Source organism: Myotis lucifugus, unplaced genomic scaffold, assembly GCF_000147115.1.
Source record: "Myotis lucifugus unplaced genomic scaffold, Myoluc2.0 scaffold_3, whole genome shotgun sequence".
NCBI lineage: Eukaryota > Metazoa > Chordata > Mammalia > Chiroptera > Vespertilionidae > Myotis > Myotis lucifugus.
In genome coordinates, this window is record NW_005871051.1 from 7349572 (window position 1) to 7364658 (window position 15087).

At 41.2% G+C, this 15087-nt stretch overlaps 1 protein-coding gene across 1 annotated transcript; it reads right to left on the reverse strand.

Annotated features, from left to right (window-relative positions):
* Positions 1-8409: 8409 nt before the first annotated feature.
* LOC102435476 (T-cell surface glycoprotein CD1a-like) lies at positions 8410-10752 on the reverse strand. The gene is made up of 5 exons (XM_014464432.2): positions 10655-10752; positions 10047-10313; positions 9335-9613; positions 8862-9140; positions 8410-8507 (listed from the first exon to the last, which is right to left on the reverse strand). Exons 1-5 carry the CDS (start codon positions 10713-10715, stop codon positions 8410-8412), a joined length of 984 nt encoding a protein of 327 aa, XP_014319918.2. The 5' UTR covers positions 10716-10752.
* Between the last annotated feature and the right edge of the window lie 4335 nt (positions 10753-15087).

Here is a 15087-nt window from a genome sequence, read left to right on the forward strand (position 1 = left end):
GGGGGTCTCTCGGCCCGACCTGTGCCCTCTAGCAGTCTGGGACCCCTCAGGGGATGTCCACCTGCTGGCTTAGGCCGCTCCCCAGGGGATCAGGCCCAAGCTGGCAGTCAGATATTCCTCTGGCAGCCCAGGAGCCCTCGGGGGATGTCAACTTGCCAGCAGGGAGCAGGCCTAAGCTGCAATCGGACATCCTTAGTGCTGCTGAGGAGGCGGGAGAGGCTCCTGCCACCACCGCTGTACTGGTAGCCATCAGCCTGGCTTGTGGCTGAGCAGAGCTCCCCCTGTGGGAGCACTGACCACCAGGGGGCAGCTCCTGCATTGACTGTCTGTACCCTGGTGGTCAGTGTGTGTCATAGTGACCAGTCATTCCCAGTCATTCTGCTGTTAGGTCAATTTACATATTACCCTTTTATTATATAGGATAGAGGCCTGGTGCATGGGTGGAGGCCCGGCTTGTTTGCCCTGAAAGGTGTCCTGGATCAGGGTGGGGATCCCGCTGGGGTGCCGGGCCAGCCTGGGTGAGGGGCTGAGGGCCGTTTTCAGGCTGGCCACACTCCTTCAGGGTGGGAGTCACCACTGGGGTTCCTGGCCTGCCTCAGTGAGAGGCTGATGGCTGTTTGCAGGCTGGCCAAGCCCCCCTGCAGGGATCCTCAACCCATGGGGGTGTGACTAGCCTGGGTGAGGAGCTGAGGGCCATTTTCAGGCTAGCCATGCCCCCCGGCAAACCAAGTTCCCTGTCTCTCCTTTTTTTTTTTTTTCTTGGATTTATTTATCTTCTATAATTGAAACTTTGTAGTTTTGAGCATAGCCCAGGGCTGGCCAGAGCAGGTGGGAAGCTTGGCTTCCTCCATCGCCAGGGGCAACCGAAGCCTCCTGCTCGCTCCAGCTCTGTAGCTGCTGCCATCTTAGTTGGGGTAATTTGCATAGTCACTCCTGATTGGTGGTGGGCGTGGCCTTTGGGTGTGGCTTGAGCATAGCAGAGGGATAGTTAATTTGCATGTTTCTCTTTTATTATATAGGATTTTATTAATACCAGCCTAATCAGAGGTTATCTTCTTACCTCAGTTAAAACTGTGTTTTAAGGAACTTTTTAAAAATAATTAAATCTTTATTATTGAAAGTATTACATATATTCCACATTTCCCCCCAGTGACCCCTTCTAGACCATTACTGTCCCCCAGGCCAATCCCCCTCGCTCCTGGCCTAAATCACCCTATTGTCTGTGTCCACAGGTTATGCATATATGCATACAAGGTCTTTGGTTGATCTCCTCCTACCCACCTATTCCCACCACCCCACCTTCCCTCTGAGGTTTTGAAGTCTGTTCTATGCTTCTATATCTTTGGATCTATTTTGTTCATCAATTTATTTTGTTCTATAGATTCCAGTCATGAGTGAGATCATGTGATACTTGTCTTTCTCTGACTGGCTTATTTCACTTAGCATAATACTCTTCAGGTCCCTCCATACTATCTCAAAGGGTAAGAGACAGTATGGAGGGACCTGCTGCATAGTATTCCATGGTATAAATGTACGAAAGCTTTTTTATCCACTCATCTACTGATGGCACTTGGGCTGTTTCCAGATCTTATCTATTGTAAATTGCCCTCCTGTGAACTTAGGGGTGCATATATCCTTTCTGATTGGTGTTTCTGGTTTCTTAGGATATATTCCTAGAAGTGGGATCACTGGGTCAAATGACAGTTTCATATTTATATTTTTAAGGAAATTCCATATTGTTTTCTGTAGTGGCTGCACCAGTCTGCATTCCCAGCAGCAGTGTAATAGGGTTCCCTTTTCTCTACATCCTCGCCAGCACTTGCCATACTTTTTATAATATCAATCCAGATAAATAATTTCATATGAATCTATTTTTGCAATTCTTTTTTTAAAATCCTCACCTGAGGATATATTTTTATTGAGTTTAGAGAGAGAGAAACATTGATTGCTGCTTCCTGCATTGGCCCTGACTGGGTTTCAAACACTCAACCACGGTATGTGCCCTGACCATGATCGAACCCACAACTTTCGGTGTATGGGAAAACGCTCCAAGCAGCTGAGCCATCCGTGCAGGGTCTTTGCAATTCTTGTCTCATATTTTATTTGGAGTATTTTTTCAAGAAACCAAGTACCATCCACTAATTATATAATCAGTTATTTCTTTTCAAAAGTAATAACTGTCGCTCTAGCCAGTTTTGCTCAGTGGTTGGAGCATCATCCCATACACCAAAAAGGTGGCGGTTCAGTTCTGGTCAGGGCACATGCAGGTTGCAGTTCAGGCCCCGATCAGGGTGCAAGGCAACTAATCAGTGTTTCTTTCTCACATCGATGTTTCTCTCTCTCCTTCCTTCTCTCTCTCTCTCTCTCTCTCTCTCTCTCTCTCTCTCTCTCTCTCTCTCTCCCCCGCACCCCCATCTCTAAAATCAATTTTTAAAAATAAAATTTAAATTTTAAAAGAAGATAGCTTCAAAAAAATTAAATAATTAAAAACGTAGGAGTCGCCCAGCTGGTGTGACCCACTGGTTGAACATCGACCTATGATCCCTGTCAGGGCACATGCATGGGTTTGTTGGCTCAGTCCCCAGTAGAGGGCCGGTAGGAGGCAGCTGATCAGTGATTCTCATCATTGATGTTTCTGTCTCTCCCTCTCCCTTCCTCTCTAAAGTAAAAGAATATATATTAAAAAAAGAAAACCAGCCCTACCTGGTTTGGTTCAGTGGATAGAGCGTTGGCCTGTAGACTGAAGGGTCCTGGATTTGATTCCAGTTAAGGGCACGTACCTTGGTTGCAGGCTCCTCCCCTGCCCTGGCCCTGATCAGGGCTCATGCATGCAGGAGGCAGCCAGTTGATTTGTTTCTCTCATATGGATGTTCCTCCCTGTCTTTTTCTCTCTCTTCCACTCTCTCTATAAAAACCAATGGAAAAATATCCTTGAATGAGGATTTAAAAAAAGAGAAGGAACAACAGACTATCAGATAGCAAACATAGAGGAGTGTGTCCTCTTAACAGCAGCATATCCAAACACATTTGTGGTCCTAAAAGTACTCAATGAGTTGAGTTTCTATTTTATTCACGAAAAAACTTAAATGATGTAATTTTTAAATTTAATGTTTCGTGTAACCCAATGTACCAGACATATGTCATTTAAACATGTACTCAATATAAAACATTGCTCATGATATATTTTGCATTCCTTTTACGTACCAAGTTGCCAGAATCCACTGTATATTTTACTCTGATGACACATCTCAATTCTGACTGGCCACATTTCCAGTGTTCAGTAGCCACATGGGGTCCATGACTTTTTAGGTGGACAGTGCAGATCTAGACCCTTCCAGATGAGGCATGGGACTAGTATATCCATAGGTCCCACAAAGAGAGAGGGCCTTGCCATCTATTGAACACTTACTGTGTGCCAGGCACTGGGATTTATCTCATTTAGTCCCAACAACAAGGCTGGGAGGAAGGGGGTGTTCAACCCATCTCATAGCTGAGACAACTGAGGCTCAGAGGGGTGAGTCACACAGTGGTGGAACCAAGGTCTGCTGCCCCAGGCCTCTGCTGCCAGAGCCCTCAGGGGGAGGCTTAGGTCAGGAGATGACCAGAGAGGTGGAAGCTGGAGCGGGGCCTGTCTTCATGAGCCCACTCCCTCATGTAATGTCTTTATTCATAAATTATTACATTTGTCAGAGCTGTTCACGGGTAGTATTCACTGTTCATCGATAAAATCTGCCACCCAAAACATTGTCTACTTGAAACTCTTTCCTTTTTGCACCCACTCCCAAGGCCTGTTTCTTCATTCTTTACCACCCAGCTCAGGTGTGACTTCCTTTGGAAGGCTGCTTCTCCCCAAACTCTCCCTCCTCCTTTGTGCACTGGTTGTCACTCCCTGTGCTCCTTGTAAACCTTTTACAAGCCGTTTTATCATCTCTCAGCCCCTCTTGCAGGAGCTCTTTACCTGTTTTGTGCCATGGACCCTTTTGGCAGCCTGGGAAAGCTTATGGTGCACAGGGCTCGCCAGGGAACTGACAGCAGCAAGGTGAATGGTGTCCTCCCGGCGTTTTGAAATACGGATTTTGAATCATGTGTCTAATCCCCCTTTGGTCCATACCATTTGAAGCTTTGATGTAGCTTGAATTTTGTATTCCTTATATGTGCCTGTTATCTGCTTTTAAAAAATAATAGTAAAGGAATGTATTTCCACTGTTCTGTGACCTAAATGCATGGGGTTGTCTGTTCTATATCTAGGCCAAAACAACTTCATGAAATCCCAGACTTTTACTGTCCTGACAAAAACAACATGAATTTCATTCCTAAAAGCGGCTCTGCTTTCTGCCTGTGAGCATCCTCAAGCCCCTCCTTCCCACACCAGATCTTACCCTCAAGGGCTCTGGCCACAGCCTGACAGTCACATGATCTGCCTTAACCACAGGTATCATCCTACCTTTCATCATCACTGTATTACAGTCCCATAGATCCTAAATAACGGTGCATGGATTTCCTCCTATGCTTTTGTGATGTTGTCTTGTGGACTTGGTTCGGGTTGGTAGTTTGCCAGGAGCCTAATCCATTGAATAGCAATCGGTAGTCACAGAAACTTTCGACTGACATTTTCTTTATGTAGTTGGTACTGAGATGTTACCTACAGGTTTTGATAGTTGTCCGTCCAACATTCCACACAGTGGGAGTACAGGCAAAGAGGGTTTGGGGCATAGGCAACAGGAACCTTTGAAAAATCCATCCTTTTTGGATTTAGGCTCATCCTAATACAGTTACTGCCAGTGTCCTGTGTCAGCAGTATTTCATGTCTGGGAATGTGGTAGTAAAATTAAGGAGCAGCTCTTTTAAAGGTGAGTTCCAGCAAACTGTGTTGGTAACAAGCATCCTTCTGAGGTCTTCATATACTACCTTATGATGCAATGATGTAATGTTCTTATACATTTTAAAGGGAGAAAAAATTTAAATACTTGTAAAATGGATACAGTTGAGAGGGTTACTATGTTAGTTTATCCAGACATATCCCATCAAGAAAATCTAGTGGTAGCAATACATCTTCTGCAAGGACTTCTTATACTCATGCAACTTTAAAATATCTAAGTAATGAAAAGCATGCCCTGTTAAAGTTAAAATGGAGATGTATTTAGGGAAGTTAGATAAATTCAAACATAAGTCTGTCAGGTTAGTTGCCGAGACTGATGAATTTTGGTACCTTTTTTGTTCAAAACTAATTTACCTGGAATTAGTACATTTGTCTTCTAAGTCAGTAATAGCCCAGTTATTCAGGATCTAAATGTTCTATTTGGTTTACTGAGAACTTTGATTCTTTGCCTTTAACTTGACCATTTCACCACAGAGAACTGCTCTATCAGAAGTATAGGAAAGGTAAAACTGAAGTCAGGTGAGTTAGTGTAAAATGCAGGAAGAAGAAATTAAAACAAGGTTAAAACACACATGCCTGTTTTTGGATGACTTGAGTTCTGTTAAATCCGTGTTCTTTTCTTTGCCTCACACTTAAATTTTTTGTGTCTCCATCCTTACAAGTTACAAGGGTATTTTACAGCTAGAATGCCACTTGGTAAAGTTTTTCCTTTTACTCTGTTGTGCATGTTGGTCTAATTCACATTTTTCTGTAGAGTTTCATATATCCTTTTTTTTTTTAAATATATTTTATTGATTTTTTACAGAGAGGAAGGGAGAGAGATAGAGAGTTAGAAACATCGATGAGAGAGAAACATCGACCAGCTGCCTCCTGCACATCTCCCACTGGGGATGTGCCCGCAACCCAGGCACATGCCCTTGACCGGAATCGAACCTGGGACCCTTCAGTCCGCAGGCCGACGCTCTATCCACTGAGCCAAACCGGTTTCGGCAAGTTTCATATATCCTTAATCTAAAGTAATTTAAAATAGGAATGGGATAACTTTATTATTTACATAGTCTTGTAAATGGAACTTGTAATGTCTGGTTGCAAGAAGAATGCGAATTTGTAGGTAAATGAATTGTATGGCATCCAAGCAGATCCCCTGGATTTGGGAGAAATATAGCCTGACATTTGAAGATAGGAAAAAAAGGTGCAAATTACAAACAACTTTAACTGCCAGTGCCAATGCGCTCATTTTAAACATAGGAACTTTATCGCAGTCTTGAAAAAATACTAATCTTAGGTCCATTCCACTTTATTTAACCCTTAGCTCACAAGGGGTTGGTTTTTTTTTAATGGGTCTCAATACTGTTTTCTAAAATTACATTCTATAATTGTTTTTCTATAGAAAACTGTACAGGAAGTAAGTAAATTAGAATAACTTCAATGGGAATATAACTTAATTTTTTTTCAATTTTAAATAAATGTGTTTCCATTGCAGTAAAAGCAATAGGTGGCATGTATATTTTGGCAAAGGAGCTATTCTGTGGTTATTTACTTTATCAGTCTTAAGTTATTTTTTTTACCCACAAAGAATTTGTTGTGATAAAGACATGTAAGTTTACTGGTTTTGATCATGACTGAGTGTGTTGCTTGTCATGTTTTTTTGTGAGCAGTTATGTTTTTAAAAGTATTGTTTTTATTTTTTGGTTAATGTGAGCATGGATGCCAACATTATTTTTGCTCTAGATTCTTCATGTTGTTTAAAATGTTTCTTACACTTATGACAAGCCAAATCCACCTTTCAGAAGGTGCTACTGCTACCTGTGGGATAACTGGCAACAAGACAGGCTTTTTCTTTTCAATGGTTGGCTTTTACTTGAAGGTATTTAAAAAAAATGGCAGTATTTGTAGCCTTGGGTATGTCCAAGATTAGGACCGGTTTGTCAAGATTTTCTTTTGTTAACGGAAATAACAGGAAAATTGCCACCTCTGCATTTACTGAACTATTCTAAACTTAAGATCCATTCCTTGATGCTTGGACCAGTGGAGAGAATCAGACCAATGGATGTGCTGAATTTCCTGTGTAATTTTATGAATATTGTCTCAAATTTTCTTTTCATATACTTTGAGCCTGAATTTACTTATAAATAGTATATTCTTTTGCACATAATGATAGAAAAATGTGTTTGTGTTAAGTAGCAGGATATAAAATATTGTCACTTGTAACCTCCTCTGCTTCCCCTTTCCTGCTCTAGAACTTCAGGTACCTGATTTTAGTGGTAAATGCTAAGCAAACTTAACACAGGCTTTTATTGAAAGCATATTACATACAGTTATACACTTTGTAAATGATACAAATTTTAAAAAGACATAGACTTTGCTCTCAAGCTTAAAAATCAGAAGGTGAAAAGGGGCCTACATGACTGCAACAACGGATAAAAAGTGAGAAGTATGCAGGGACCCAGGCCCAGCATCTCGAAGTCGGGGATGGGAGGTGGGATTAGAAGCTCAGAGATAATGGCTGAACAACTGGCACATTGTTTAACGGTAGGTGGTTTTTTTTTTTGACTACATAAAATTTTAATATTTCTGCATAAAAGGACAACGTCGATAAAGGCAAGCCATTGAGATAAAGAATATAATTTCAAGAACATGTAATGTAAACTACTATTACAAATAAACAAAAAGTCAAACAGGAGTTATGAACACACAACAGAGAAGAGAACCTAAATGATTATATGAAAAAAACACACAAAAATAAACAAACTTTGGCACGTTCTGTCCAGATAAAAACAGTAGAAAGATACAACTAAATAATGTTGGAGATAAGAGAAGAGAAAAAACTACATATATGAATATAATTTTAAATTATACAAGAATACTACATGTGATTTTAAATTAACAATTTGAAATTTTGATGAAATACATGATTTATAAAAAAAATTGAGAAGTAGATTCAGCAAAGTCCACTGAAAAGCGTGATGGGAGTTCAGACGCTGCTTCCACTAGTGAATCAGGGAAGGCCCCCATAGAGAAGTGACATCTGAAATGGCCTGAGATTCATCAATTTTCAATATGTAGCGGTTACTAGGATCTCACTTTATCCAGAGTTAAAATAAGACTTTTATCTCTGAACCAGGTCAGGAAGCAAGTCCTGCAAAATTACCTTTAGCTCATATTAATAACTAACCATTAAACACACAAATAACATATAAACCACCAAAGTTGTACATGGAGAGCTGAGCGGACATTATCACCATGCTGCGTTTAAATATGTCTGGAATCCCAGGGCTGCTGGATCTCATTCCAAAGGAAGAAGATTGGCAGGAGGCTCACAGAGTGACCTAATAAGAATAGTGATGAAAGTTACTCTGCATGAGGTGGAAGTGAGAATTGAAGAGTAAAAGGAAAGGGACTGAGGAAAGAAGAACTAAGAGGAGAGAGAGAGAGAGAGAGAGAGAGAGAGAGAGAGAGAGAGAGAGAGAGAGAAGTGGGAAGACAAGTTGGGAGTAGATGAAAGAACAGGAAAGATGGGCACAAAAAACTCACCAGCGCTTCCTAAGCCAAAATGCAAGAGCTGTCAGAAGCACCAGGGGCACCATCACTGCCAAGATGATCAAGCCCACAGAGCCTTGATGATGTTCTGTGGGTTTGGGTGAACACAAGGTGTCATTTCAAACTTACGCCCTGTTTACTGCATTTCCCTGGTCTGCCTTTTTTTTAAAATTTTATTTTCTGCCTTTTTTATTTGAGTGTTCGCCTCACTAATCTTTGTTCTTGTTCCCTCTCTCTTCCCTCTTCAGAGTTGAATCTATCATCTAACCCTCAACATCTTCCTACTTCTGCTGGTCTCTCATTTTTAACTCTTCTATTTATTTAACTATTTTTATTCTTTTGGATTTGGAGGCCATAAATCCCAAATTTTACTGGGCTCTCCTGCTCTGCTTGTAGACTGTTATCTGCTCCCATTCCCAGTGTGGGCCCCAGTATTTCTTACCCAAGTAGAGGAGGATGTCCTGGCCTCCTAGGCTGCTATGTCTCACCCGGCAATACAGGCCAGATGTCTCAGTGGCTTCCACATCCAGGAAAACCTGAAGGTACCATGTGCCATCAGCATTGGGCAAGATACCACTTTGTTGAGTGCCCTGTTGTACTTGTTCACCTCGCATCCACTTTACCCAAATTGGCTTTGGATGGAAGCCAGAGACATGGCAAACCAGCATCTGACGGTCAGGACCAGGATTGGGGCCAGTGGACAGCCAGGCCTCTGGTTTTACTGCAGAGAACAGGAGAGATACTCAGATAAGGACTCTAACACAGACTTGGAGGTTCATATCTTCACATCAGTTTAGAAGGACACATCTATCCCACGCTGGGAATTCATGCATTATCCTTCTCCCTCTTGACCCCTTATCTTTAATTTAGAGGGAAGGTGGGAAGGTGTAATTTTAGGAAGGATATGGGACTGACCTTGTCTCTGGAGATCGGCCTTCCCTGCATGAAGAATACTCAAGAGGAAACGTGGGCAGGTGTCAGTGAGAAGGATCTGTACTGTTTCCTTGCTGGCATGATACTGATTGAATACTCTGCTCACATCCTGAGCTCTTGTTCCACCCTTTGCAGTTGGTAGCCATGAATTGTTTTGGAAGTGCAAGATGTCTGATCCTTGATAAGCCAATCGATGGAAGCCTACAATGGCTCCCCCAGGGTCCAGCTCACAGCCCAATGTTACCTGAACCTCAAAGGGATCTAGAAAAGATCGATTGTAAATTAGAGGAAAGAGGGAATAAAAAGATTAAATTAGTGGAAGCAAAAAAAGGAAATAAAAGAAGTTTGGGGGTTTTGAGATCATGGAACAAAGTCTTGTTTGATCAGAAATTTAGAAAAAGTGTTATTGGTGGTAGTTGAAGGTGGAAGAAAAAATGATTTTTTTTGAAATAGAAGTGAGCAAATTGTCGAAAGAAGGTGTCATAAATGGTGATAGTAAGAGAATAAGGAAGCACTTATTATGAAAGAGTTGTGATTATAACCTAGGGTGAATGAAATTCAATAGGTTACAATAAATGTACAGACAGAGAATGCTGATGAGATTGAGTGTGGGAAAAATTGGAATGAAGAACTCATTGAGACAACACCCCTCACCCAGCACATTGCACCTCCCCATTTTGGGAATTGAACTTACATTTAAACTTCCATTGACTGGCATGTCTGTGAGTTACTTGAGGCATTAGAATGCAGAATCCATGGAAGAATTCTTCCAGGTCTTTTATCTCTTTCTTGCTCAAGTTGCCCTTGGACCAAGGACGCAGGAAAATAATTCTGCCAGAGTTGGTATCCCAACCATGGGTCTGCAAGTCATCCAACCAAGCAGAGTTCTGAATTTTCACCCAGGAACGGTTGTAGAAGGAAGAGCTCTGGATCATTTTGAAGGAGATCTCCTCCTGGGAGGCTGTGGCTAAAGAACAGGTAGAATGAGGGGAAGAAAAGGCATCAGAAAGGAGAGAGAATGAAGAAAGGTGCCAGAAAGGAAACAATCAGAATCTGGAGATAAGGGAAGCCATGGCTACCTCAGCAGACACTCAGCTGCCCAGGGCCCCAGGCTTTACAAACAACCTTCAGAATGGCACAGGGTCCCAGAGTACGGGATACTCAGAACTGTGCTGACATTCTCCTCTCCAGGTATGTTCTGGGGACACTGCACCACACAGCACACAGAAACACACACACACACACACACACACACACACACATCCCTTTTGCACCCGACAGGGCAGTTGCCAGAGTTCTTACCATCTTCATTGTCTCCAGCTGCGAGGAGAACAGCTAGCAATGAAATTTGCAGAAACAGCATTTCAGTTACAGATGTTATTTCTTTCTCAGAAAAGTCTGTCTTTAGCTTCTGTTTTAAATAAATCTACTCCACAATACCTCTATTCTGACTTCCTTCTTTTACCAACAAACCACCACCAAAAAAAAAAAAAAAAGAAAAGAAAAGAAAAAAAAGAAAAAGTGCTCCTTCCCTAAACTCTAGGCACTGATTCAGCCTCTCATTTCCCCTCCACTTCTGACTTTCAACTTCTCCCCTTGCTACCAGCCTTCATTCTGTTCATCTTTCTCTAATTCAGCCTCTATGGACTAAGTCCTATGCGCTATTGAAAAGTCAGTTTACCTCTGGGTATATTTCCTTCTCATTCAGACAATGAAAGCATAAAACCAAATGGCTTTCCGATTCCTACCTGATGTTCTGTTGTCCCTGCTCTTTCCTGTGACTCTGTCCTTCTCTTGCCAAATTTAAATTTTCTTCAAGTACTCTTCTTCTATCTGAGCCCCACCCTATCGTATTTATATCTTTGACCTCTCATTGGTTTTTTTAATTTTGATTTTCAGAATCTCCTATGATTGCCCTGTGTAACAGTATAAACTACTACTCCATTATCCTTAGGGAAGAACCAGTAGCCATCACAGAGACCACAGGAACCTGGAAGCATAAAGAAAAATCTCCTCTGACTTGCATTGATATATACCCAAATGAATACTTACCCAAAAGTCACTCAGCACCTGCCTTGATACAAGCACCTTGCAACACTCTTGAATGTATAGTGGTCTACAGGCACTTTATTCAAGGAGCTCTTATTCTACTTAGGAAGAAAACACATAAACTAAGGACTATACTCCTTGGTGTGCGGGGTTTTATTATAATGTATAAACTGGACAAAAACAAGCCTTCTTGAAACAAAGTCCCAACCCTTAACTGATGTTGCCCACTCAGAATCTTGGCCTCAGTGTGTTAGGTCTGTATACCTCTGTTGTACTGGGTCCCCAGTTCAACGGAATGCCTGGCAAGGTGCTCAATGAATAAGTTTGAATGATTGAATAATTGGGTTCAGGCATCTAATTATTTTTTTCATTAGATTTGTTGCATAATTGTTTAAAGGATCAGAAAATCATTATTTGTATTTCTACTTTGGTGAAATGAGAATCTTACATAGTTTTATTTAGGATTAAAATATATGCTAATAAGCATGAAGGTTTACACAGAGGTTATGCTGTAAATCTCCTATTATAATATTTAAGAAACAGTGATACTTTGTGGGAAACTAAATTAATAGAATATTCTGGAGTTCTTTATCCTAGATTTCCTTCTTATTGGCCCTGCTTGGATGTTCCATGCTTGTTTTATCATAAGTTGGTCTTTGCTGGCCACGCTGACCCTCATTCTTATAATGTTTAAAAGGCTCTTAAAATGTTGTTTTCCTTTGTAACTCCTAGATAAATGTGCTCTGGCTGTTATTTTGTTATTTATTTATGTACAAGTAAACAAGTTATCTAAGACTAATTCTTAGAATATTTTGGAAAAAAGTTAAGGCTATCTTAACCTAAAATTAAAAAGCCAAACGGGAGGCAATAAGGGTTTATTTGTATTCCAATTTGGGAAGCACAAATTCAAGCAGAAACCACATAGTGTCCTGATTACAGGGTGAGAACCAGGGAATTTTAGGAGAAAAGAATGGGATAATTGCATGAATAATAAAAAAGATTTCTATTGGTGCTAACAAGCTGATAAGATAAATTACTCTATGGCTATTGTAGGGGTTCAGAACAGGCCTCCCCAGAATGTGCCACTTTAACATTTGTATTATTTTGAGCCTTAGCATTGGAATTATGTTGAGCCAAAGACAATTAAGACTCTGCACGCTTATAAGAAACTTTTACTTCTCCCTTAAAGAATTTAAATGAGGGGACTTGCCCATAATAAGCTCTCAGCAGAAACATTTCTTAATCAATCTTCATGGCAGGACAGACTACTGGTTACTGAACATCTCTTATTATCAACCTTTTGAAGCCCCAACCACTCCTACCTCATCTTTACCTCAGAATTGCCTCTCATACCTCAATTTTAAAAGTGCCATGTGGTAAATCTGACAAGTTCAGTGACAGAAAGTAGCCTCACAGGGTGACCTGTCATAACTTGCTAACTAGGCAGGTCACAATGGGTAGTCATGCTCCAGGTCTATAACAGGTGTATCTTTGCCTTAAGCAAGCTCTGTCCATTGTTCTTGTGCATCTAGGTGAATACACCTTTGAAATGTCAAAGGTAATCTTTTGCAGACCCCTCTCAGATGTAACCACCTCAAGGGAGCACATACTCTTGTTAACTGTCCTGCCCCCCTTTTGGTGCCCAGGACTACCCTCCATGAACTGAGCCACACTGGCCAGGGCAGGACGCCCCTGTTTTCCCCTGTGTCTTCAGACCTCCCTGGAAATCCGTCCTCTTGGTCCATTGGTGCTTAGGCTACAAGCATGCTCATGTTCTAACAGCTGTTACATGGTGCTCCTCAAACACCATCAGAGCTCTGGGATTTCTCTGTCCTCTGAAGCTCTCCTCAGAACACAGACAGGAGTTCCCCTCCCACACAGTCTCACACACTCACCTGAATTCCCTCTCCCCAGCAGCAGTAACCTCAACTTCCCTGCTAGAGAAACCCACTGCCTCTTACAGTTATGTGCCTTTTCCCTCCCACTTGGCTTCACGTTTTTCTATCCTCTTTCTGGCTGCTAGTATCTTTCTGTATCTGATGTGAGTGCTTCTTGCAGGAAAAGGATCTTAGGACTGAGAGTCAAGATACATTCCTGGATGAGACACCTGCTGGATGCAGTGAATTGGAAAAAACACATCAGCATTCTGGCCTCAGTTTTCTTATCTGTAAAATAACTGGGTTGAAAGAAGTAAATGTTTTCTAATCTTGTCACCTTTCCCTCTAGCATTCTGTGTGTCTCACTGGGCTCCCTTTTCTCCCCATCCATTTGCTCTTCCTCCCCATTTTGCTTTTCCCTCATTTTTTTAAACTTTACTTTTCAATTAGTTTATGTTAAATATTATTTAGTATTAATTTCAGGTGTATAGCATAGTGATAAGACAATTATGTCCTTACAAAGTGTTCCCTCCAGTATTTTCAGTACCCACCTGGCACCTTATATAGTTACCACAGTATTATTAACTATATTCCCTGTGTTGTACTTTACATCTCTGTGACTATTTCGTAACAATCAATTTTACTTCTTTTAAAAAATATATCTTTATTGATTTTAGGGAGGTAGAGAAAGGGAGAGAGAGATATAGAAACATCAATGATGAAAGAGAATCATTGATCGACTGCCTTCTGCATGCCCCACTCTGGGAACGAGCCCACAGTCGGGCATGAGCCCTAACCAAATAGAACCATGATCTCCTGGTTCATAGGTCGTTGCTCAATCACTGAGCCACCACAGCCGGGCTCAATTTTACTTCTTAATCTCTTTACTTTTTCACCCATTCCTCCAATCCTCCTCCCCTCTGGCAACTGTCAGTCTGTTCCCTGTATCTATGAGTTTGTTTCAATTTTGTTCTTTAGATTCCATGTATAAGAGAAATCATGTGGCATTTTTTTTCTCTGACTGGCTTATTTCACTTATCATAATACCTTCTAGAGTCGACCCACCAATGCTGTCACAAATGGTAAGAGTTTGTTCTTTTTTATGGCCCTGTAATATTCCATTGTATATCTGTGTTACCACTTTCTTACCCATCCTCTATCAATGGGAACTTGACTTGTTTCCATATCTTGGTCTTTCCTTGTATCTCACTTCTGCATGTCTTAGCAGTCATTCTCCATTTAAACCCAGCAGAGATCTCTCCATTTTATCTTACTCTTTGTCCATTCAATATAATCTCAGTCTTTCCTTCCTGACTCACTTTCAAACCTAAAGCATTGTTTTATTGCATGACCCTTAAATTCCTGTGTATAATATGTAAATCACAGTTATGTATTTTATTTCTGGAATGATGGCACAAAACATAACTTGAGAAGACTGTGATAATTCTCCTGTGAAAGAAAGTACAAGAATGGAATGAGTCTCAATTAAATGTTTTATCTGTCTGGCCAGTGTTGCTCAGTGCTTGAGCACTGACCCATGAACCAAGAGGTCCCAGATTCAGTTCCTGGTCAGGGCACATACCCAGGTTGCGGCCTCAGTCCCCATTAGGAGGACGTGCAGGAGTCAGTTGATTGATGTCTCATTGATATTTCTATCTCGCTCTCCCTCTCCCTTCCTCTCTCTCTAAAATAAAAACATAGTTTTTAAAAAATCTGTTTTATCTACTATATATTTGCACAACTTATGTGGCTTTGTTCAATTAGAGCACCAGAATATTGTTTGCAATAATTATGTCAGACCTTGGCAGT

Coding starts and splice junctions, on each gene's coding strand:
- LOC102435476 (XM_014464432.2), bottom strand. CDS start 10,715: ATGCTGTTTCTGCAAATTTCATTGCTAGCTGTTCTCCTCGCAGCTGGA. Junction 9,614..10,046: donor CAGTCAATGGAAGTTTAAAT/GTAAGTTCAATT, acceptor GATCTTTTCTAG/ATCCCTTTGAGGTTCAGGTA. Junction 9,141..9,334: donor GGCCGATCTCCAGAGACAAG/GTCAGTCCCATA, acceptor TGTTCTCTGCAG/TAAAACCAGAGGCCTGGCTG.